The sequence below is a fragment of the Schistocerca gregaria genome, chromosome 10 (genome assembly GCF_023897955.1).
Source record: "Schistocerca gregaria isolate iqSchGreg1 chromosome 10, iqSchGreg1.2, whole genome shotgun sequence".
Lineage (NCBI taxonomy): Eukaryota > Metazoa > Arthropoda > Insecta > Orthoptera > Acrididae > Schistocerca > Schistocerca gregaria.
This window is the reverse complement of record NC_064929.1, coordinates 183687439-183710917: the sequence shown is the minus strand read 5'-3', so window position 1 is coordinate 183710917 and position 23479 is coordinate 183687439. Positions and strand designations below refer to the sequence as shown.

General features: G+C 44.1%; 1 protein-coding gene across 2 annotated transcripts in view; it reads left to right on the top strand.

The window, feature by feature from the left end:
* The window catches only part of LOC126293308 (all trans-polyprenyl-diphosphate synthase PDSS1-like), a 719678-nt gene that overhangs the window by 315993 nt on the left and 380206 nt on the right, over window positions 1–23479 (top strand). The window contains exon 1 of one of the 2 annotated variants that reach the window (XM_049986450.1): window positions 20553–20663. The exons of the other annotated variant lie outside the window; for it this stretch is intronic. Coding sequence (XP_049842407.1) covers window positions 20625–20663 — 39 coding nt within the window. The 5' untranslated portion in view covers window positions 20553–20624. Of the gene's footprint in view, window positions 1–20552; window positions 20664–23479 lie in introns of those variants that run through there. 2 annotated transcript variants of the gene reach the window in all.

The window sequence follows — 23479 nt, the reverse complement described above, 5'->3', positions numbered from 1 at the left end:
TAACTCTTCTTCAAACGAAGACGGAAACCCCTTAGATTAATTTGCCGATCATTTCTGTTACGTTACGTAATTTCCTACGTAAGAATTCTTCTCGATTGATGGGATCATGCATCACGGAACAGCCAACTCAGTCACTGGGTTGATGCAACCCCATATTGAATTATATTGATGATGATCGATAAACTGGTTTACTCATCTCGGTGTCTCTACAAAAGAGAAATTTGCACCAACTTTATTGGGACGTGCGTTCAAATAGTTCAAATGCCTCTGAGCACATCTACGATCATCAGTCCCCTAGAACTTACAACGACTTAAACCGAACTAACCTAAGGACATCACACACATCCATGACCGAGGCAGGATTCGAACCTGCGACCGTAGCAGTCGCGCGGTTCCGGACTGAAGGTCCTAGAACAGCTCGGCCACCGCGGCCGACGGGGCGTGCGTTGTCGGCGCCATTGTTGAATTACTCGACGTATATTGTTCTCAATATTTTCTAATTTCTCTTAGTGAGAAACTTTTCGTGAAATATCTCAGTACACGAGAAAGGCACGTTTCACGGTGCCCGGGGTAACGTAACCGCTTGCATGCCGGAGTTGACAGTAAGTAAAAAGGAAACAAGAAAAATGACACTGATGAGTCAGTCAAGCGCCTTACGTCGAAGGGTTGGGTGAGTGCAGTGTACACCAACGATAATACAAAAATGCCATCCTTTCAGATGGTAGAGATAAATGAGACTAAATGGCCGGTGTAACGCCATATCTTAAAGCCTTCTATTGTTTTCTTCACTCCAGACAAATAGTTTCGTTAAAGACTTCCAGACGCCTTATATTCTACATTACGATACGAGTGGCTTTCAGTAAGTAATGCAACCCTTTTTTCTCGGTTAGTTTCTGTTCCAAAAATGCAGAATTTGTTGTGGGACAACTTGGAATATTTATGCTTCAGCTCCTGTAATTTCATGAATTTCCGACAGCTGGGGGCGCACTATGTATCCTTCATATTGGCGTCTGAAACGGAGGTGCGTTTTAAGCTGTGCTGTCATTGAGTTTCTTTTGGTGGAAATTCAGAGCATGGCAGACATTCAGAGGTGCTTGCAGAGTGCCTACGGAGACCTGGCAGTGAACGAAAGCACGGCGAGTCATTGGGCGAGGGTCTGTGATTCTCGCAACAAGGTTGCGGAAACCTGTTCGATCTCCCGCGTTTCGGACGGCCTCACACAGCTGTGACTCCTGCAGTGTTGGAACGTGCGGCCACTCTCATTCTGGCTGATCCACGGATCACAAACACCACCCAGCTGCACAGCTGGACGTCTCCGTTGCTAATGCTGATACACTCGTCCACAAGCTGGGGTACTCATAGGTGTGCGCCCGCTGTGTTCCTCACAACCAAACAAAAGGCCATAAAGAGCAACGAAGTACCATCTGTGCGGAATTGCTTGCACATTACGGGGCCGATCGTGACATTTTTTTCTTCGAATATCGTCACGGGCGATGAAACACGGGTTCATCAGTTCGAACTGTAGACAAAACGGCGATCCATGGAGTGGCGCCATACCACCTCTCCTCCGAAGAAAAAGTTCAAAGCCGACCTCTCGACCAGCAAAGTCGTGGCGCCGGTCTTCTTGGACGCTGAAAGGGTTATTCTGTTTGATGTCCTCTCTCATGGGGCAACGATCAACTCTATCGTTCTACCCCCAGGAAACTGAAGAAGCGACTTTAGCGTGTTCGTCGCCAAGAAAATGCTAATGAACTTCCCCTTCCCCATGACAACGCAAGGTCTAACACAAGTCTGCGCATCCAAGAAGAACTCCCAAAAATTCAGTGGAATGCTCTTCCTCATCCACTCTACAGTACGATTTACCCCCCTCCAGACTTCCATTTGTTCGGCGCAATGGAGGATGCAATCCGCGCGAAGCAGTACGCGAATGATCAGAGGTAACTGATGCAGCAAGACGCTGGCTCGAACGTCGATCAGTAGAGTGGCACCATAAGATCATACAAGCGCTCCCAGTAAGGTGGCGTAAGGCCGTCACATTGATGGAGGTTATGTTGAAAAACAGCGTTTCATAGCCTAATTAATGGGGAATAATATGGTGTATTAGAATCTTGAATAAAACCAACCTGCTTTCAGAAGAAAAAGTGTTGCATCTCGTACTCAACGCCCAGCGTATTTTTGAGGAAAGTTCTTCAATGCTGTTGACGGTGTACAGAGCGTAAAACAAGTGTTTCTTTTTTCTTAATTTTTTATCCTCCTTACTTCTGTCGTCATTTGTTATTTTTGAACCAGAATGGCCAATGTCGTTACTACTTTTTATAGTGTCTCATTTCGTATCTGAGTCCTTCATCAAAATTGGATAACACTTCATTGTTTTATCTTTATTCGTGTTCATCTTATAACCTCTCCTCAACACACTGTCCATCCCATTCAACTGATGTATTTGTTTGCCATCTGTGATACGATTATAATGTCGTCGTCTAACCTTAAAGTTTTTATTTTCGATTCCCGGCGGGGTCAGGGATTTTCTCTGCCTCTTGATGGCTGGGTGTTGTGTGATGTCCTTAGGTTAGTTAGGTTTAAGTAGTTCTACGTTCTAGGGGACTGATGACCACAGTAGTTAAGTCCCATAGTGCTCAGAGCCATTTTTATTGTCGCCTTCAACTTTAATTGTCTTTGTAAATATCTCCTTGAACTCCTTCACTCGCTCTCAACATACAGGTTAAACTACGCGGAAGTTGGGCTGCAATCAAGTCCCACTCACTTCTCAGTTATTTCTTCCATATTTTTCGACTCTGTCGAAGGCAGTCTGGTTCCTATTAATGTTGTGTGTCACGTTTCACTCCTGTGTTTTTTTTCTCTGTTAAAAGTATTCTGGTGTTATACGAAAAGTTAGAGATGTGTCGCGTATTTGTACTCTTTTCGGATTCCCTTTACTTTAATATACAGGTATTCAGAGTTTGACTCCAGCAACACTGTCTTAATGATTGCACAAGAGCGCCGTAGACTCTCAGTGTAGTAGATGCCTTGCGGCGTTCGCATGTCCTCTCCGCTCAATTACCGAAATCCCGAAATTGGCAGCTTGCGCAATATACGGAGCGTCTGTGCATCCGGCGGAAAGCTCGCATCTGTCGTAACACAAAGGTCAGGAGCGCCTCCTCCCAACATTTTCTTTAGAGGGCAAACTGGAGAAATTTCATTCCGTAACCTTCATGCGTTGGACAGATACGTGAATTTCTGCTGGATGCAGAAACTTTCGGTATAAAGTGCTCTCACTTTTAAAGAGGGGTAATGTCGTAGAGATACCGCCACCACTATTCTGCAAGCGGGAGTTACTGTTAGGTATTCTTTTTCCTCTGAGCGGAAGCGCAAGTAATGGTTCTAATGTTAATCTGCCGTGTGACTGAAAACTTTGTGACAGTAGTGAAAACTTTGTATTGTGACAACACTACTTGTAGATGGTTAGATCTACAGTCACGTCATATATGACCATCTGTCAAAAGCCTGAATAACCCCCCTTTGGCCGGCCGGAGTGGCCGAGCGGTTCTAGGCGCTTCAGTCTGGAACCGCCCGACCGCTACAGTCGCAGGTTCGTATCCTGCCTCGGGCATGGATGTGTGTGATGTCCTTAGGTTAGTTAGGTTTAAGTAGTTCTAAGTTCTAGGGGACTGATGACCTCAGCAGTTAAGTCCCATAGTGCTCAGAGCCATTTGAACCATTTTACGGGCTGAGTGTGCTGCTTTGAACTTTTTGGCGCTACTCCATGGATTGCCGTTTTGTTTTCGATTCGAAATGACAACGAATGTTTCATCGCTGGTGACGATTTTCGACAAAAATTGTCACTATCAGCCTCGTAGTGCGCAAGATAGTGCTTCATTGTTCTTTATGGTCTTGCGTTAGGGGGCGAGCAACCCAGTGGGCGCACACCCAACTAGTGGACGAATGTGTCAGCACTTTAAACAGAGACGTCAATTTTGGAGCGACGTGTTTGATTTTGATCGGTAGATCACCTCGAATGAGAGTGTCTGCACGCTCCAAAGTAGCAGGAGCCACGCCGTGTGCGGTGGGCTGGCAAGCGGGAGTTCGGACAGGTTTGCGCGACCTCGTTGCGATAATAGAGGCCTCGAACTACTCAGCGAGCTTTTGTTCACGGCCAGATCTCCTTAGACAGTCTTCAAATGGATATCTGCGATAGTTTTCCGCCAAAAGAAACTCTTTGAAAGCTCTCTGCTTGGAACGCACCTCCGTTACAGACGCCATTTCGAAGGCTACATGCAGCGCCGCCACCTGTCGTAACTTCATGAAACTATAGAGGCTGAAGCGGCAATATGCCACATGTCTCGCAACAAATTTCGCATTTTTGAACCGAAATTGTCCGAGGAAAAAAGTGTTGTATTACGTATTAGCACGTTTTGTATAATGTGGCATGTAGCAAATGCCGACATGGTTACACTGAATATGCCGTTGCCCATTTCCTTCCCCCACCCAGAGTTTGAGCGACATATTTTTGAATTGGTCTTTAGGAGAGGAAATGAATTACCGAATAAAAAAAGTGTGCCATTAAAAAAAATTATATCGCTGTTCATATCTTTGTGAAAAACAAAGCTACAACGAAGACAATCAAGCTGATTGATGTCCCCCTGACGGCTAAAGAACATTTGCTTGAAACATTTTGTAATTTGCATCTGGCCAAACTGTTATTTATGGTTGTCAAGATAAATGGGACACTCTGTATACCAAGACAGGAGTCGCGGAACGTGGCATGTGCACTACAGCAACGCCCTCAAACTGAAACTTTATAATCGCCCCTTGTAAGAAAATCGGCACTTATTGTAATGTTTAGCATAAAAATTTTATTTTCTTCAATCTCAGTTCACAGAATGGCGACTAAATATCTTGTAACAAACTATTCACGTTTTGCTATGCCAATTCCGGAATATCTAATAAAATATTTCGTCTGGAGACATAATTTTTTTCTAAAACATCGTAGTATTAAATTTTTTTATTTAACTGAGACGTTACAGAGTGTTCCGTTGACAACAGGATCTTTACATTCGGAGCACAAGTAATAGAGCGAGCCCTTTTCAAAGGAGGCAGTCCTCCATTTGCGTTAAGCGATATAGGAAAATCACGGGGAACCTCAGGCAGCATATTCGGATGGGGATTTCCCACAATTCAAGTCGGTGTCTTACACAACTGTGCCACAACGTTTGAAACTGCACCAGAGGTCTCTAGGGGCCAAGTCAGATAATTAATTTCGAGAGTGTTAGTGCTCGGTTGTTGCGAGTGCACGTTTAGATAACTGGTTGCGGTAGCAATTTGAGGGACGCGGCGGCCGAGTGAAATGAGGAAGCGGTTCGGCGCAGCCCACCGCCGGATTCGATCCGCCCGCTGCACGCCTTCCTCGTCCCGACCGGACCGGACCGAGGGGCGGAGCGGGCTGGAGGCTGCGGTCTTAGCAGATGGCCGGCCTTAGCAGAACATCAGCGTGTTACACCTGAAGGGGCAGTGACGTTGGAAACCGTGCGAATCAAATAGACAACACACAATGAAGCGCCAAAGAAACTGGTATAGGCATGAATATTCAAATACAGAGATATGCAAACAGACAGAATACGGGGCTGCGGTCGGCAGCGTCTAAGATAAGACGGCAAGTGTCTGGCGCAGTTGTTAGATCGATTACTGCTGCTACAATGGCAGGATATCAAGATTTAAGTGAGTTTGAACGAGGTGTTATAGCCGGCTCACGAACGATGGGACACAACATCTCCGAGGTAGCGATGAAGCGGGGATTTCCCCGTACGACCATTTCATGAGCGTACTGTGAATATCAGGAATCCGGTAAAACATCAAGTGTCCGACATCATTATGGCAGGGAAAAGATGCTGCAAGAACGGTGCCAATGACGACTGAAGAGAAGAGTTCAACGTGACACTGGTGCAATCCTTCTGCAAATTCCAGAAGATTTCAATGCTGGACTATCAACAAGTGTAAGTGTGCGAACTGTTCAGTGAAACATCGCGAATATGGGCTTCCGGAGGCGAAAGCCCCCTCGTGTACCCTTGATGACTGCACGACACAAAGCTTCACGCCTCGCGTCTGACCTCCAACACCGGCATTGGACTGTTGATGACTGGATACATGTTCCCTGGTCGTTTCAAATTGGAGTCAACCTCATGGGTATGGACACAACCTCATGAATTCATGGAACCTACATGTCAGCAGGGGACTGTTCAACTTGATGGAGGCTCTATAACGGTGTGGGGTGTGTGCAATTTCAGTGTTATGGGATACCTGATACGACTAGTTACTACTCTGACAGGTGACACGTACGTAAGCATCCTGCCTGACCACCTACGTTCACTCATGTCCATTGTGCGTTACGACGAACTTGGGCAATTCCAGCCGGACAGTGCAACACTGTACATGTCCACAATTGCTAGAGAATGTCTCCAGGAACACTTTTCTGAACTTAAACACTTCCGCTGACCACCAAATTCGCAAGGCACGAACATTATTGAGCATATCCGGGATGCCTTGCAACGTGCTGTTGAAAACCCCTCGTACTCTTACGGTTTATGGACATCCCTGCAGGATTCATGGTGTCAGTTCCCTCTAGCACTACTTCAGACATTAGTTGGGTCCATGCCACGTGGTGTTGCGGCACTTCTGCGCGCTCGCGGGGGTCCTACACCATATTAGCCAGATGTACCAGATTCTTTGGCTTTTCGGTGTGGTAAGTACGCATGCAGGTTGCATGGTGAAGCCGTTACGCCGCTAGATGGAATAGTTTCGTTCTTGCAGCTCTCCAGATCAAGTGTGATGGCCTCGGCACATTGAAGGCAATGGCATTTTACAAATGATTTAGTTATTTGAGGATGTCAGTAAAAATCATTCCTTTCAAGACAGTAAGTCAGAGTCAAAATAATCCCAGTTGAGGGAATGAGTGCAGGGCAGCAGATTCGGAATTATGATCGCCGTTCGAAGCAAGGTTCTAGTGGAAGTGGTTTTCCTTTGCATCTCTCGATCTTTTATGAACTTTCAACTGTATATCTGACTCGTCTGGATGGCTGTGATGAGTGTTTGTACAGCGTTTGTGTTGTTATGGACGAACGACAGGGAGAGGGTGACACCTACTGCCAGTACGTAGTCCCTCCCTCTCCAATGGCACAAAGGGGGCCGCCGAGCTTAATGTCCCCATCCGACGGTCTATACTGCCATCAAGAGTGACCCATACCCTCACTTCATGTCCCACCGCGGAGAGGCTTCGGGCTTAATCCAGGACATTGGTGCTAAGGCTGGTGATTTGAAACTTTACTCCCTCGCCTCTCCTCCCCTTGTTGGCCGAATACTGGCGGTGAAATTGGTCAACCACCAGGACTCGGACCGGCTTACTTCGTCGTCGATGTCTGCCACATAGGCGTGCGTTCCCGGCCTCGGCTACGGACGCGGTTGTAAATTTACTTTTACATCTACATCTACATTTATACTCCGCAAGCCACCCAACGGTGTGTGGCGGAGGGCACTTTACGTGCCACTGTCATTACCTCCCTTTCCAATTCCAGTCGCGTATGTTTCGCGGGAAGAACGACTGCCGGCAAGCCTCCGTGCGCGCTCGAATCTCTCTAATTTTACATTCGTCATCTCCTCGGGAGGTGTAAGTAGGGGGAAGCAGTATATTCAATACCTCATCCAGAAACGCACCATCTCGAAACCTGGACAGCAAGCTACACCCCGATGCAGAGCTGAGTTTGCTAAACATCTCCGTAACGCTATCACGCTTACCAAATAACCCTGTGAGGAAACGCGCCGCCGGCCGCGGTGGTCTCGCGGTTCTAGGCGCGCAGTCCGGAAGCGTGCGACTGCTACGGTCGCAGGTTCGAATCGTGCCTCGGGCATGGATGTGTGTGATGTCATTAGGTTAGTTAGGTTTAAGTAGTTCTAAGTTGTAGGGGACTGATGACCACAGCAGCTGAGTCCCATAGCACTCAGAGCTTTTTTTTTTATTATTTTTTTATTTTTTTTAAAGCGCGCCCCCTTCTTTGGATCTTCTCTATCTTCTCTGTCAACGCGACCTGGTACGGATCCCACACTGATGAGCAATACTCAAGTATAGGCCGAACGAGTGTTTTGTAGGCCACCTCCTTTGTTGATAGACTACATTTTCTAAGGAGTCTCCCAATCAATCTCATCCTGGCATCCGCCTTCCCAACAATTAATTTTATATGATCATTCCACTTCAAATCGTTCCGCACGCATACTCCCAGATATTTAACAGAAGTGACTGCTACCAGTGTTTGTTCCGCTATCATACAATCATACAATAAAGGATTTGTATCGGCGCTGGTGTGCGCGATGCGCATACGCGACTCTGGGACACGTATTGCAACTTGTATGGGCGCGCTTCTTCAAGTCAAGAATGTATCTAGGGCGTTTACATCTGGAGATTTGTACCATTGCATTCGATGGTGTAGAGCTGTGCGGAATTCCCGATTGCCTACTTTACATTTTTATGTGCTGATGCATTTGCCCTTTCGGATAAAGGAAGAAAAACTCACAGAAAGCAACAAATACAAGTCACCACAGAACACTCAAGATCAAATAGGCATTTGTAAACAAACGTGGTGGCACGGCACCAAGAAAAACTGGTACTGCGCAAGCGCAACTTGTGCAACTTGTCGAGTATATTGCGAAAAAGCTGTATACAAAATGTGTTTGCGACTTGTATACGCGGGATTATGCGGATACAGGTTGGGTGAACTTTTGTATGAGATGATGTATCGCAACGTGTCAAATTCACATGACGCTCATACAAGTTGCGAAACATGTGTCTCAGTGTAAAAGTACTTATAGACAATAAGTAGACGCTTCTTATTATCATGTAGGGCGTAGATGGCCAAGAATTCGGAATGAGTGCCATGGCTCTCTCGCCTGGTTTAACACTTCTCCACGGGCAATGCACGTTGTCTGAGCGTGAGGAGTGGGAAGGAGGGGAATCTGCGAAAGCGCCGCATTTAAATGGCAGTGAAGTCGCACTACGTCTAACTTGGTTTCATATTTCGTGTAGAACACAAGCGAAGTAAATTTTCAGTATTATTCAGTTATCTTTGGTGCGCGAAACACGCATTGTTGTCTGGTACAGTATGTGGCATTCTGACAGATGCATACAATTTCACAGATTTCCGCTCTCAAGTTACCACGTAATCGTGACTTATTTAATTTCATAATCAAAAATCTTTTACGACACGTATGTTGATCAAAATATTTTATCATGTTTACACGCTCATCATGAAGACGTGGAACAACATATACAGTAAAATAATTAATGTTTTAAACGGGAATTACACTGCAGATCATTTCATTCCATCTAAACATGCACAGGGACAGTTTTAGCTAAAGCGGCAAATGCTCCCGAAAACATTTCCAAAACAGATATAAAACTGGCAGTCTCGGAACGTTTAGAAAACTATCCTTGTAATATTCTTTCAAGAAGACAATGAATTCTTCGGGACTCGCGGCTTCTACGACGCTAGTGAGCTTAGGGAAACGGGCAGTGTTTTTTGTCCGAATTTGGTCCTTCCACAATGCTATTTTCTTTCTGCATTGCCCGTCAAATCAGAAATAAATTGTTTTTCAGCTTGCAGTGCCTTACTGTGGGCAGCGTGCAGTAAGGTCCACTTAAAATGCTAGGTCTGCAGTCCGGATGTTCTAATTTTCGTTCCTGCACTCCTTTTTCCTCTATAAATTGATCAATAGCGGGTTTTAAATAAAAAAATCTTTACAAGCATGCCCCTTGACGTAACCATTATACTTGTAAGTAATATACGGGGCGAATAATGTAAAACGTAACACCCTATTTATTTCGTAAATGGTACCATCTATCCAAACGATGTTTTCGACAAATGATAATATGCTAAGGGCTACGATTTTTGTCAAATGATAAAGTCTTAACAGTTGTGTGCGTCGAGACCTTAGAATAAGGTGTGATTTATTTAAATGGAATGATAAGCCGGCCGGAGTGGCCGAGAGTTCTAGGCGCTTCAGTCTGGAACCGCAAGACCGCTACGGTCGCAGGTTCGAATCCTGCCTCAGGCATGAATGTGTGTGATGTCCTTAGGTTAGTAAGGTTTAAGTAGTTCTAAGTTCTAGGGGGCTGATGACCACAGCAGTTGAGTCCCATAGTGCTCAGAGCTATTTGAACCATTTGGGATGATATACTTTCTTTAGTAAATGAAAAGCACCAGTTTGCTTTTGTTCAACAAGATTACTTTTATTGTTAACCGGTTTTCGGCTTACTAGGTCATCTTCAGACATTTACTGGTTTAGATGTGTAGATGACGTTCTGTTTACTAGGTCCACAGAGTTTGAAATGCCATGTTTTGGTTTGAATTTAGTCTTGCTCTTAATTAGGACATCCAGTTTACTGGCTAGTTTGTAAGAAGGAGCAGTGAATGATGATACAATTGTGTATGTGGGTTGGTACTACAAGACAACTCAACACATTCTTGAAAAACCTAAACAGTCAACTTAAAAATGTCCAGTTCACTGTGGAGATTGGTAACAAATCCATAAACTTCTTAGATCTAATCATTGACATCAGTACACATATACATTGTTTAAAAATTTACAAGAAAACAACAACTACAGACACAGGCTCACAACATCCCATAGTTCACAAACATGCAGCTTTCCATTCACCGTCTCATATCTATCCCCATGTCCAGAGATTATTTTAAAGCAGAGTTAGATACAATAAAATTTATTACCACAGCCAATGGCTACAATGCAGTTCTTATTGACCACATCTTGCACAGGAAACAAAAACAGAAAATTATACCCCTCCTCTATGCCCCACCTGCTTCCCCATCCACTGACTGCTAGAAATGGTCTAGCTACCATTTCTAGGACAAGTATCACACATTGTAGCCAAAGCGCTGAAATCATGCAAGTATAGGTTTTGCTACTTTGTCAGGAACACGACAGCCCAGTGTGTTTTTCATAGCAAAGACAAGATCCAATTATTAGCCAACAGTGGGGTATACAATATCATCTGTTCTGATTGTGACAAATTTTACATTGATCAGTCAGGCAGAGACATATCAACTAGGCTGGCTGAACATGAACGCAGCTGGAGGTTGCAGAATTCAGACTCTTCATTTGCTGAGCATGTACTGAGTGAGGGTCACAACTACCAGCCAGTGACCCGTGTACTTCACTTAGCAAACAAAGGCCATAAACTCAACCTGCTGGAAGCCCTGGAAATTAACAAACATCTTGCTCACAGTCCATATCTAATCTTAAATGACCAGACACAGCTCAACACTTCCCCTCTCCTAAACTTCATATAATTATCTTTGTTGTTCATTACTTCTCACACTCTCTCTTCCAACATATTCCCATATTCCTGCATTCATTAAGTTGATTTGTTTTGTTGAAGTTGTCTCTTTATTCCACATAGACTGTAGTTTCAATAGTTATGGCTTTCTTTTAACTGGTACTTGTATTACTGTCCATGTTTAACACTCCTTGTAGTTGTCTCATCAAATACTGTACATATTTTACTTTGCTCATTTATTTAATGAAAACTATTACACAACCACTGCTGTGATTATAATGTTAATGTTCAAATGCAGTACCACCACACTCTCAAACTGTAGGTTTCCTCAGACACCTCCATTTTCGTACATTTACTTATTTCTGTTTATCTTATTGATATTGCTTGAGTTCCTTATGTATTCTGTAGTTTCATACCTCTTGATGCAGCCTTGTCTACTACTAATTTTATTTTATTAGTTTTGCTTTTTGATAGAAACTGTTGTGTAGGCATGCTATTCCTATTTTGTGCTAAAGGTTTTCCTGATTACTCCATTGTTATTTATGTACTGCTCAGTTTTTACTTTTTCATTGCAAAGATGTTACTTACTGTAAGTTTCTACTTCAGTCTAGATGTGTTACTTCTCTTCCAATGTTGTTTGCTAACATTTAACTTCTTTGGTGATAATACTCACTAAATGTTTGAAGATGGCCTAGTAAGCCGAAAACCGGTTAACAATAAAAGTAATATTGTAGAACAAAAAGCAAACTGGTGCTTTTAATTTATTATAATGTTGTTCTACCAAGAACCGACGGAAGATTCTGTTAATACTTTCTTTAACGTCATCCAGAAGCTCTTGAAATGAGAAGTACAGCGATATAATGCTTTTTAACTTTGAGGCTGAAGCTCTTCGCAAAATAATCAGACGCATATTCTAAAAGTGAAAGGCAAACCGGTCGGAAACGGCTGTTGTGTCGCAAAGACGCTCATGCCAGGCTACGTAGTCGTTATGAAGCCTTTCGACCGTTTACGTGTCTGCGTTGCAGAACTTTTTTATAGAAGGAACTGTGTCATTTGTCGGCAAGACACATCTGCTTCAGTATTATTTAGGTGTGGACATGTATATCGAAGAAGAGAAGTTAAACATGTTACTTTTATATGACGATTGCCTTAGAAATGGTCGAAACAATACGGCGGTATAGCCATGTGTATCATGATTGGCTCTGTCCGTTGCACCAGGCAATAGCCCGAATTCTTGAGTTCACTAGTGCGGACAGGTACTTTCAGTGTCGGAGGACGAGGGCGAAGACGGTAACGGACAGAGCATATGGACAAGATGTTCTGGCTATGACCCATTGCCAAGGGATTTGGGACGAGCCAAACGAGTGTGATGCGCATGTTGCACCGACATAAATCCCACCCTTACCATTTGTCAGTACATCAGGCGTTCCGAAGACTGGTTTCGAACGTCGTATAGAATTTCGTCACTTTGCTCTGCAGTGCCTGGAGGATAACACTACGTTTTTCCAACGTGTACTCTGTACCCTTGGACTAGGGATACTGTCTTTGATTAGTAATCAAAACGGCCTCAGTCTCGGGTTCCAACCCCGCCATCGCTTAAATTTTTAATAAAAATCATCAGCATTGGCGGATGAAGACTTCCGGTATAGGAAGTCAGCGTAATTCTGCCAACACACTTGTCAAAGAGGGCAGAGGTTCAGGGCATTCTCTTGCCCTTGGCTTGGACAACTGCGCCTAAAGGCGGAAGAATAAGCAGTGACCAACGGCACAAGGAAGCAGAAGGCAATGGAAACCACTGTATTAAGGACACATAATGTGCATCCACAGGACATGTGGTCTGCAATTGAAAAACTGTTATGATGACGTCTCCATTGGCAAAAGATTCCAGAATAGTCCACCATTTGTGTCCCTGGGAGGGGACTGCCAAGGGGGAGGTGACCACGATAAAAAGAATGAATAACCAACGAGAGGATGAAGTTCTACTAGTCGGGGGCGTAGAATGTCAGAAGTTTGAACGTGGTAGGGAGGCTAAAAAAACTGGAAAGATAAATGTAAAGGCTGAATCTAGATTTAGTGGTGGACAGTGAAGTCAAATGGAAAGAACACAAGGATTTCTGGTCGGTGAGCATAGGGTAATATGAACAGGAGCAGAAAATCGTACGATTCGTTATGAATAGGTAGGGAGGGCAACGAGTGTGTTACTGTGAACAGTTGAGTGACAGGGTTGTTTTCATTAGAATCGGCAGCAAACCAACACCGACAACGATAGTTCGAGTATACAAGCCGACGTCAGAAGCTCAAGAGATAGTGAAAGTATAGAAGGATATTGAACGAGTAATTCACCACGTAAATAGGAATAGCTCGATAGACAGTTCAGTTGAAGAGGAATGGACATCTCTAGAAAGGGCAACCACAGACGTTGGATAGTAAAACATCCGTCAAAGAAAGTAACTGCGAAGGAAGCATGAGTAACAGAAGAAACACTTCAGGTGATAGCTGAAAGAAGTAAGCACAAAAATGTTCGGGATGTTAAGAAATACAGTAATAAAAGTCACTTAGGAGTGTAACAAGTAACTCACCCTGTATAAAGTCTCCATACTCTTCGTTAAATTCCATCGAAAACTACAGGAACTGATAGTGGCTTTAGGAAATTTACTAATCGTCCCACTAGTTTTATCACGCGCTCAATTATTGCAAATGTAGCACAGACGATGAGCGTGTGGCATTGTTGGCCGGGAGGCCACCGAGTGCAAGTCTTATTTCAGTCGACGCCACATTGGGCGACCTGCGTGCCGTTGATGAGGATTAAATGTTGATGAGGACAACACAAAACCCAGTCCACGGGCCCGCTGCATGGTAGGCAAGCACGTTACCTCTCAGCTAAGCAGGCGGACAATATAGCACAGAGTGCTTATGGATATATAAAACAATCAGTCAATGGACAAAAAAATTTTCTGGGTTGGGTTCCGCGTCATAATGTAAAAACTACTGCTGCTGACGAAAAACCAACGTATCGGCCACGATTGCAGCGGTCTTCTTCTGGGTTTAATGGTCGCCATACGTTGGTTTTTCACCAGCAGCAGTAGTTTTTACATTATGATGCGGTACCAAACCCAGAAAACTTTTATGTTGACTGACTCTGGCCGCGGAAGCCTACGCAATTAAATCAGTCAATGGTTGTAATTTTTTTGCTCTTTCCATTACCTATTAAATCTTTCAACTCTTCCTGCATGGTGTTGCAGTGCTATTCTGTAGCAAATTTGAGGTATCTGTCGACTATGTGACTGCGTAATAGGTACTGAAAATTCTTATTCTTCTGTCATTCCCCTTAATTTTTGAAGGCTTGTGGCGATAGGTCCCTAGACTGCTTCTTTTTGTGCAAACAGCCACTGGGGCTGTGAACTTCTACCATACGACGAATAAATAGCGAAGAGTAAATAGTGCTGACATCACGATTTTGTCGAAGTGAAGAGCCTTGTCGACCAAAAATTTCACACCGCAGTGCTAAATGAAATTTCGCGCTGTACCGAGTGCTACTGAGAAGTAGCGAGCGAATCAGACACAGGCCAAGCCTCGGGCTGCTCATCGAGATGTTGTGCAGTTCGGCACGCCGTGGCCGGACCTGATGTAGAGTAACCATGTCCTTGTGGCCTTGAACCATCTTCATTATTATTATTTTTTTCCCGAACGTGGTGGCGCGATGTTAGCACACAGGACTCGCATTCGGGAGGACGACGGTTCAAACCCTCGTCCGGCCATCTTGATTTAGATTTTCCGTGATTTCCCTAATCGCTTGAAGCAAATGCGGGATGGTTCCTTTGAAAGGGCACGGCTGATTTCCTTCCCCATCCCTCCATAATCCGATGTGACCGACGACCTCGCTGTTTGGTCCTATCCCCAAAACCAGCCAACCAACCGTTATTTTTTAAATTATTTATCTTTTATTGGGCTACTTCCAAGTATTCTTACGTAAGTGGAGACATAAAATAACTCGATTAACGGAAGGTGTTCAGTGGGTTTTGAAACAAACATATGTTAATCAAGAACGTTTTTGTTTTGGGGTAATAAATCATGTTACAGTGAAAAGGAGACTACCGCGTGATGATGATCAGTAATTTCTTGTCTCTAGAGGGCGGGTCAGTCACCTGTGCTATCGCCTCTTCCTCACCCCCGACTATGACAGTGTGTTGGTAATGCAATGAAAAGTAAAAAGTTGAACAGTAAATAAATAAAAATGGAGTAGACAGAAAAAACTTTAACAAAAAGTAGGAACAGCATGCCTACATAAGTTTCTGTTTAATAAACCAAAGTAATAAAATAAAATTAGTACTTGACAAGGTTTCATGAGGAGGTATAAAACATAGAGAGTGATACACAAACCAATTAAAAGAAGAAACAATTTTTATTGCATTACCACTACACTGTCAAAGATGTTACTTAACTGCGTGTTACGCTTCAGTCCACAAGTGTTACTTCTCTTCCTATGTAGTTTGCAAACTTTGTACCTTCTTTGGTGACAATACTCAGTAAATGTCTGAAGATGGCCTTGTAAGCCGAAAATCGGTTAACACAATAAAAGTGATACTGTGGAACAAAAGCAAACTGGTGCTTTTCATTTATTAATAAAAGTATCTGCTTTTGCATAGGAATTGGGCGTGTACGCCTATCCCAGCTTTTCCCTACTCTATCCAACGACCTTTGGTTACCGTTCTGTACTCTTACGTGCGCCAGCCCCAACCCTAGAAATTATGTCTAGTATGTCACTCCGCCCCGTGCATACTTTTTTTTTTAAATAGGGTTCCGTACCTTAACGGATGAATTTGTTGTCTGTCTGTCTGTCTGACTGAAAATGAAGCTTCTACGCCAATGTAATCGAGAGATACGGCCTTTTACGTCACATATTTGGATACTTGGAAATTCACTCATCGAGATCTGTACGGTATTGTCAACCGAGACTCGTGAATTTGGCTGGAAGCAAGGTTTCAAGTAAAGAAAAAAAAATCCGAAAATTATGAATTACATCACATGAGATATACATGTTTTTCTGTCATTTGTGTCGCATATTAAAGTCCATGGTCCTTCGGTAGTGTACGAAATTTAAGTAATTGAAGTTTATCATATTGAAAAAATAGAGTAGCGATCTACATTTAACTTAAAAACCTATAATTGTCAATTTCGCAATTAATATTTATTATTGACGACGTGTTTCGACGCTTGAAACTGTCATCGTCTGATCTACAAAAATGTTTGGTTTTAAAGCCATTTTGAGTTTATCTATAATACCGTGTCGCCATTATTGCGGAATATATACAGCACGTTATACATAGCTTTGTCCACTGGACTCGCATTCGGGAGGACGACGGTTCAATCCCGCGTCCGGCCATCCTGATTTAGGTTTTCCGTGATTTCCCTAAATCGCTCCAGGCAAATGCCGGGATGGTTCCTTTGAAAGGGCACGGCCGACTTCCTTCCCCATCCTTCCGTAATACGATGAGACCGTTGACCTCGCAGTTTGATGTCTTGCCCCAAACAACCAACCAACCAACATAGGTTTGTCGAAGTTAAAACCGTACACAGATGCAGAACACCTTGTACAAATGGCCATGTTCACACACGCAGCACTCCAGTTATAAGCGGCAGTAGAGTGTTACTTGTGTGAACATGCCAATTTTCACAAGATGCTTTTTTATCTGTGCAGAATGACTTGATTTTGTAGGTAATAATCACGAAATATAGAGACGGCAAATAAATGTGTGTTGTTTGAGTGGGCATGGCCTAGAGTTTCAGCAAATCGCCATTACATGTCACTCAATGCGTCTTCTCAGTTTGCAGTCAGTCAGAAGTAAGAAAGCGTCTGTTCAACAAAGGGTGTTTTGTGTGCTGCAGTTTGCAAAGAGTGAGTCAGTGATTTCAATACAGCGTGCCTTTCGTCGGCGTTTCGGCACAGAACCGCGTCCCCCGAAAAGCATTCGGCGTTGCTATCGCCAAGCTCAAGAGACAGGATGCTTGTGTGCAAGCAAGGGTTATAGACCAGAGAGACACCGCACTTCTCATGACATGATGGAAAGAGAAAGAATTCGGCAGACGTTTGAGCGGAGTCCACGAAAGTCTACTCGTCCCGCAAGCAGAGAATTGGCAGTGCGTCGTACGACTGTCTAGTGAGTGTTAAGGCGTCGTTTGGTCTATAAATCATATAGACTACATTAGTGCATGCTCTTCGGGTTACTGATAAAAGAAAAATGCTCTGCTAGAGGACATGGAAGACTATCCATTTTCACCACGGTTAATTTTCAATCATGAAGCAACATGTTACGACAGCGGTAAAGTAAACTAACAAAACATGCGCGTATGTGGAGTCCAGGACCCTCGTGATATTGTTGAGAACGAAAAGACTCACCTAAAGTGAACGATTTTTTTGTGCCATTTCTCGTGAAAAAGTATACTGTCCCTCCTTCTTTGAGGAAAACACAGTGACTGATATCAACTATCTTCAAATGTTGCAGAATTGGCTTTTCCCACAACATCAGGAGGATTGCAGTGAGTGTAATTTCCAACAGGATGGAGCTTCACCATACTGGCACAAGAACTTACGTCAGTTTCTCAAGGACACTGTGTCTCAGCGCTGGATACGGCCCGAGACACTGCCCCGCAGTCTTGGCCACCAAGGTCACGAGACATGACACCATGCGTTTTTTTTTTTTTTTAACGATATGGAAGAGAATGTTTGTTCATTCACCTCGTAGCATAGAGGAAGTGAAGAGCAGAACAACAACCGCCATAATAACTTCTGTAAAGGTAGATACATTGTGTAATGTGTATGATTTTAGCTTTCGTGTAGATGTTGTTCGTGCTGCTACTGGTGCAAAAACATAGCATTTGTAATAGCATAACTGAAATTTAAGCTCTTCTGAGTATTTTGCAATGTGTCCCGTATTTAGAGTATGTTTTTATCAATAATATGTTGTTTTTAAGTCAGGGTATTTTTTTCAAAACACCCTGCACATGGTTTTACTTTTGACAAACTTGTGTGTAATGTGCTGTATATTCTCCTTCATAATGACAACATGGAATGACAAACACACAATGGAACACGATTTACAACCAGAATTTTTTGAAGATCAGAAGATGACAGTTTCAATAATAAAATAAATATTTATTATTGCCATCTTGGCCGTAAATTTTTTTAAAATAATTTAAGATGCGGCCATTCATCTCATATGTCATAATACATTGAGGAGCCAAAGTAACTGGCAGACCTACCTAATATCGTGTATGACCCCTGCGAGCACGCAGAAATGCCAGAAGACGTGGCATGGACTCGACTAATTTCTGAAGTATTGCTGGAGGGATACAATGAATCTTGCAGGGCTGTCCATAAATCTGTAAGAGTACGAAGGGGTGGAGATCTCTTCGGTACAGCATGTTGCAAGGCATCCCAGATATGCTCAATAATGTTCATGCCTGAGGAACTTGGTGGCCAGCGGAAGACTTTAAACTCAGAAGAGTGTTCCTGCGGCCACTCTGTAGGAATTCTGGACATGTGGGGAGTCGCATTGTCGTGTTGGAATTGCCCAAGTCCGTCGGATTGCACAATGGATATCGATGGACGCAGATGATCAGACAGGATGTTTACGTACGCGTCACCTGTCAGAGTCGTACCTAGACGTATCAGGAGTCCGTATCACTCCAACTGCCCACGCCCCACACCATTGCAGACCTCCAACAGCTTGAACAGTCCCCTGCAGACATACAAATTCTGTGGATTCATGAGGTTGTGTCCATACCCGTACACGCCCATCCGCTCGATACAATTTGAAACGAGACTCGTCGGACGAGTCAACATGTTTCCAGTGATCAACAGTCCAGTGTTGGTGCTGACGGGCCCAGGTTGGACATAAAGGTTTGTGTTGTCCAGTCATAAAGGGTCCACGAGTGAGCCTTCGGCTCCGAAAGCCCATGTCGATGATGTTTCGTTGAATGGTTTGTGCACTGACACTTGTTGATTGACCAGAATAAAAATCTGCAGCAATTTGTGGAAGGATTGCGCTTCTGTCGCGTTGAACAATTCTCATCAATCGTCGTTGGTACTGTTCTTGCAGGATCTTTTTCCGGCCACAGAGATGTCGGAGATGTGATGTGTTACCTGATTTCTGATATACACGGCACACTCGTGAAATGATCGTACGGGAAAATCCCCACTCCATCGCTACCTCGGAGATGCTGTGTCCTATCGCTCGTACGCCGTCTATAACAACACTGTCACACTCACTTAAATCTTGATAACCTGCCATTGTAGCAGCAATAACCGATCTAACAACTGCGCCAGACACGCGTTGCCGATCGCAAGACCGTATTCTACCCGTTTACATATCTCTGTATTGGAATACGTATCCCTATACCAGCGCGCCAGTGTGTGTTGCCAGTACTGATAACGGGCAAAAATCGTCGAAACTCTCTTCAAACGTAATTAAATTTTATGGAAGTATCTTCCGTCTCTGCAACTAATTGAAGGTAGTTTGTTTATTGCCATACGCGATTCGCTTCTTTTGTTTGTGAAGCATTTTCAGTGGTGATTTCCAATGTTGTTATCCCATGTATCCATTAGACTCCGTGCTCCAGTTGGCCAATTTCCGGCGATCTGTCACTCACACATCGCTTAAGCGGAAACCGGCGAACTGGAGCATGGAGACTAATGAACACACATCCAGAACCACACACAGAGGATGACAACACTGGCCACTGAAGATACTTCACAAATAAAAGAAGCGAAACGTATATGGCAATAAACAAACGGCTTTCAATTAGTTGCATAGACGGGTATACCTCCTTGAATTTTGAAGCAACTAAGAAACGATGGAAAACGGAAAAAATGACGATAATTAAGTTCGTACGTAATATTCGGTGCGCGAGTCCGACTCGCACTTATCTGGATTTTTTTGTAAACGCTTAGCCATCTCCCATCTGCAGCTCACATTTCTATCAGTTTCATTTCTGGCAGCCCTTCATGTGTCACAAAGTTGGACGAGAATGCACGTTACCCTCCTAAGCCGCGCTGTCAGTAGGGGACTGTCAGCTGCCCGCAGAACAGCGGTGCAGAGAGGGTTGCCTATACGCTAGGCGCGCGGCGCCCCATTGGAGCGGGGTCCCCCCCCAGAAGCAGGTGCCCTCCTGCCCTCCCCTGGCGCTCTCTCTTCTGCTCCGCCACTCTGCCCGCCAGCCGGCGTCAGTCAGTCAGTCAGTCGGTCAGCGGCCGGCCGCTCAGTCGCCCGCCAGTCGCAGCCACCAGGACACCATGTCTCTGCGGGGCGCAGCCCTCCGGCTCCTGCACAAGGTACGCCGCGCGCTCGACACGGATACGGCGCCGCCGACTCCACCGCCAGCCAGTGACCAGTGGCGACCGGCAGTGTTCCTCCCTCCACCCCGCACTCTCAGGTGGCTCTAGTGGTGTGCCTCGCATCGCGACTCAGTGCTCCTCGTCTCAGCTGAATACTGTTGCCCTTAAACTCCCTGTTCGCTTCTCGCAACAACGCGGAACAGTCCGTGTCCGCAGATGGCTGGTCGGCGCGTCTTCCACGTGCAGTTCCCGGTTTCGATTCCCAGTGATGTTCAGGATTGTTCCCAGTGTGACATCTAGACAGGGATGCATTCGGCCTGTTGAAGAAAACCGAGGTGTTAGTCGAAGGAAGATTTTTGGAAAGCCGACGTTAAGCGCGTAATGGGATTTGCCAAGCATCTACCACTTCGTACTGGTCTACTTGTGGGAGATCGCAGAGCGAGACTGCGCCGTGGTGAGACACTGGACTCGTATCGGAGAGGTCGACGGTTAAAATTCCGATCCACCCATCCAGTTTTAGTAGATGCATGTCCATATTTGATTCAGGAGCATGGGACAGCGGCTGGTCGATGAAATGTAATAATTCTCTACCAGGAGCCGTTATTTTGATATTCTTTTATTAGGAAACCAGTTTCAATCTTCCAATCACGACATCTTCAGGCCTGCCGCGACTATCACATGTGTGAAGAGAGCACCTGCTTTTGAAGTTCGGATATCTATGGAACCATATACGATTATTGGTACCTTGCCTTGGAGATACACGAGTAGTACATGCGACAGGCCTGAATAGACGTGACTGGAACGTTGAAATTGGTTGCTGATAACACAATGTCAAAATAACTGTTGCTGGTGCAGTATTATTACGTTTCATCCTGATTTAGGTTTTCCGAGATTCCCTAAATTTCTTGACGAGGCGGTACAGTCTTCCTTCCCTTCGCCTACCCGTTCCGAGCTTGCGCGCAGTCCCTGACGACCGCGTCTTCGACGGGGCGTTAAACTCTAATCTTCCCGTGCCCCTACCTATTTGTAGGAAGCTCGTATGTATGGTGACTTTCGGTGTATTATGATGCGGCTTAAGCAAGATTCATTCCCTGATCTGTTGTAAATAACTGTCAACTCTAAACTGTCATAACCACAGAAATATTTTTATCCAAATTTTAACTATAACAACATTTATTGCAAAAAATCTCGCTATTGCTCTGTGAGAAATGTGGGTCTCAGTGTTGGCGTATAATGCTCCAGGTGATAGGTCGGTCGCTGATAGCGCATGGTCCACGATGTCTGATGAATCTTCGTTTCTATTTGTTTATTTTGTTTTGCAAAGGTGTTGAAGATATGCATCGTCAGTTGTTTAGATGATATCAAATGTTAGTTAACAACGGCAGAACCTGAAGACCATGGAAAAATAGCTCGAACGTCCGATCTAAACATTCATTTAGCCTGTTCATCTCCACATAGCAAGCTTTTGAACATTCTTGATCGCAGTGTCTTGTTTGCCTCTTAATAAGCCATCGCCAGACATTCTGTATGGTTGTCGGATCTGCATTATGTCAGTAGAAAATATTTGAAGAACGCTCATTAAAATCCGAGGCTCGTTCTGAAATACAAATCATATTTCAAAATAGTTCGGTGAATTCTATATACACGCTCGCGCGCGTGCGCGCGCACTCACACACACACACACACACACACACACACACACACACACACACACACACACACACACACACATTCATAAACACGTACACTCACACACAATTAGAGAACCAGCGACAGCTTTCATAAGCGTACTATCGTTCCTCGTGAAAATTTTTCGTTGACAAACTGTGGTTGCTTCATATGAATGCTAACGTATTCTGATGTCTTAGCTACGAGCGACGGGTTGCACTTATAAGAAAATTGTCATCGATGTCTCATTACATGCTCGTTTCAAGTCCCATGCAGCAATTGTAATGCGCGTTCCAGTGCTGACATTTACTTTTTAGCGGTTGCTGAGAAGCTGTCAGAAGGTACCATTTGCCGATATTTAGGCCTTATGGTGCTGAAGACGTCACGACAAGAAAATCGTGGCACTAGATAAATGAACAGAAGATGTCTGGTTACCAAAATGTACCTCGCGCCTTGATGTACCCCTCCTATGTTTTCTGTACCTCCGATGTATGACTGACGTGAAAGAACAGCTCTTTCATTTATTCATTCATGTGTTCTGCAGATTTCATCGTGAGGAAAAATATTCGAGAATGTGATGTACACCATGGCACACATCAGTACATGGAAGTAAGTTATTTATTTGAGGTATACTGTATTTACCGTAAGCTATCGATATCTGATGATCTTTATTTGTAACTAAGTAGTATATAGAGGCGCATTTTATAAAAATACGTAGAGCAGCTATTACTTTCTTAAAGCCGCTAATTTTTCCAGTTATTTAAGCATCTGTAAATGTATTATTAATATAGTTGTTAATATTTACACGAGCAAGTCGATAAATTTGAAAGAAAGATAATAATTACATTTATATTATGCGTATGACATGCAGTGCTAGTCGCCATAGAGTTAGAAGTTATGTACCTCCGATTCCAACGCGGAATGACCATCCAACAACGTGTAGTGGAGGTATGGACACTTAACAGCGGTGACCAAGTCTCACTGAAACTACAGTTATAAGCAAATGTTAATCTATCGTCACTGAAGCGAGAGAAGAAGCTTTTTCAAAGTGAAAGTGGCTTGCGGTTGTTCGTTGTTATCCTTGGACAACCGAATGTTTGAGGCGCTTCTTTCCTCGTATAATGGAAGTCAGTTACCGTAGACAA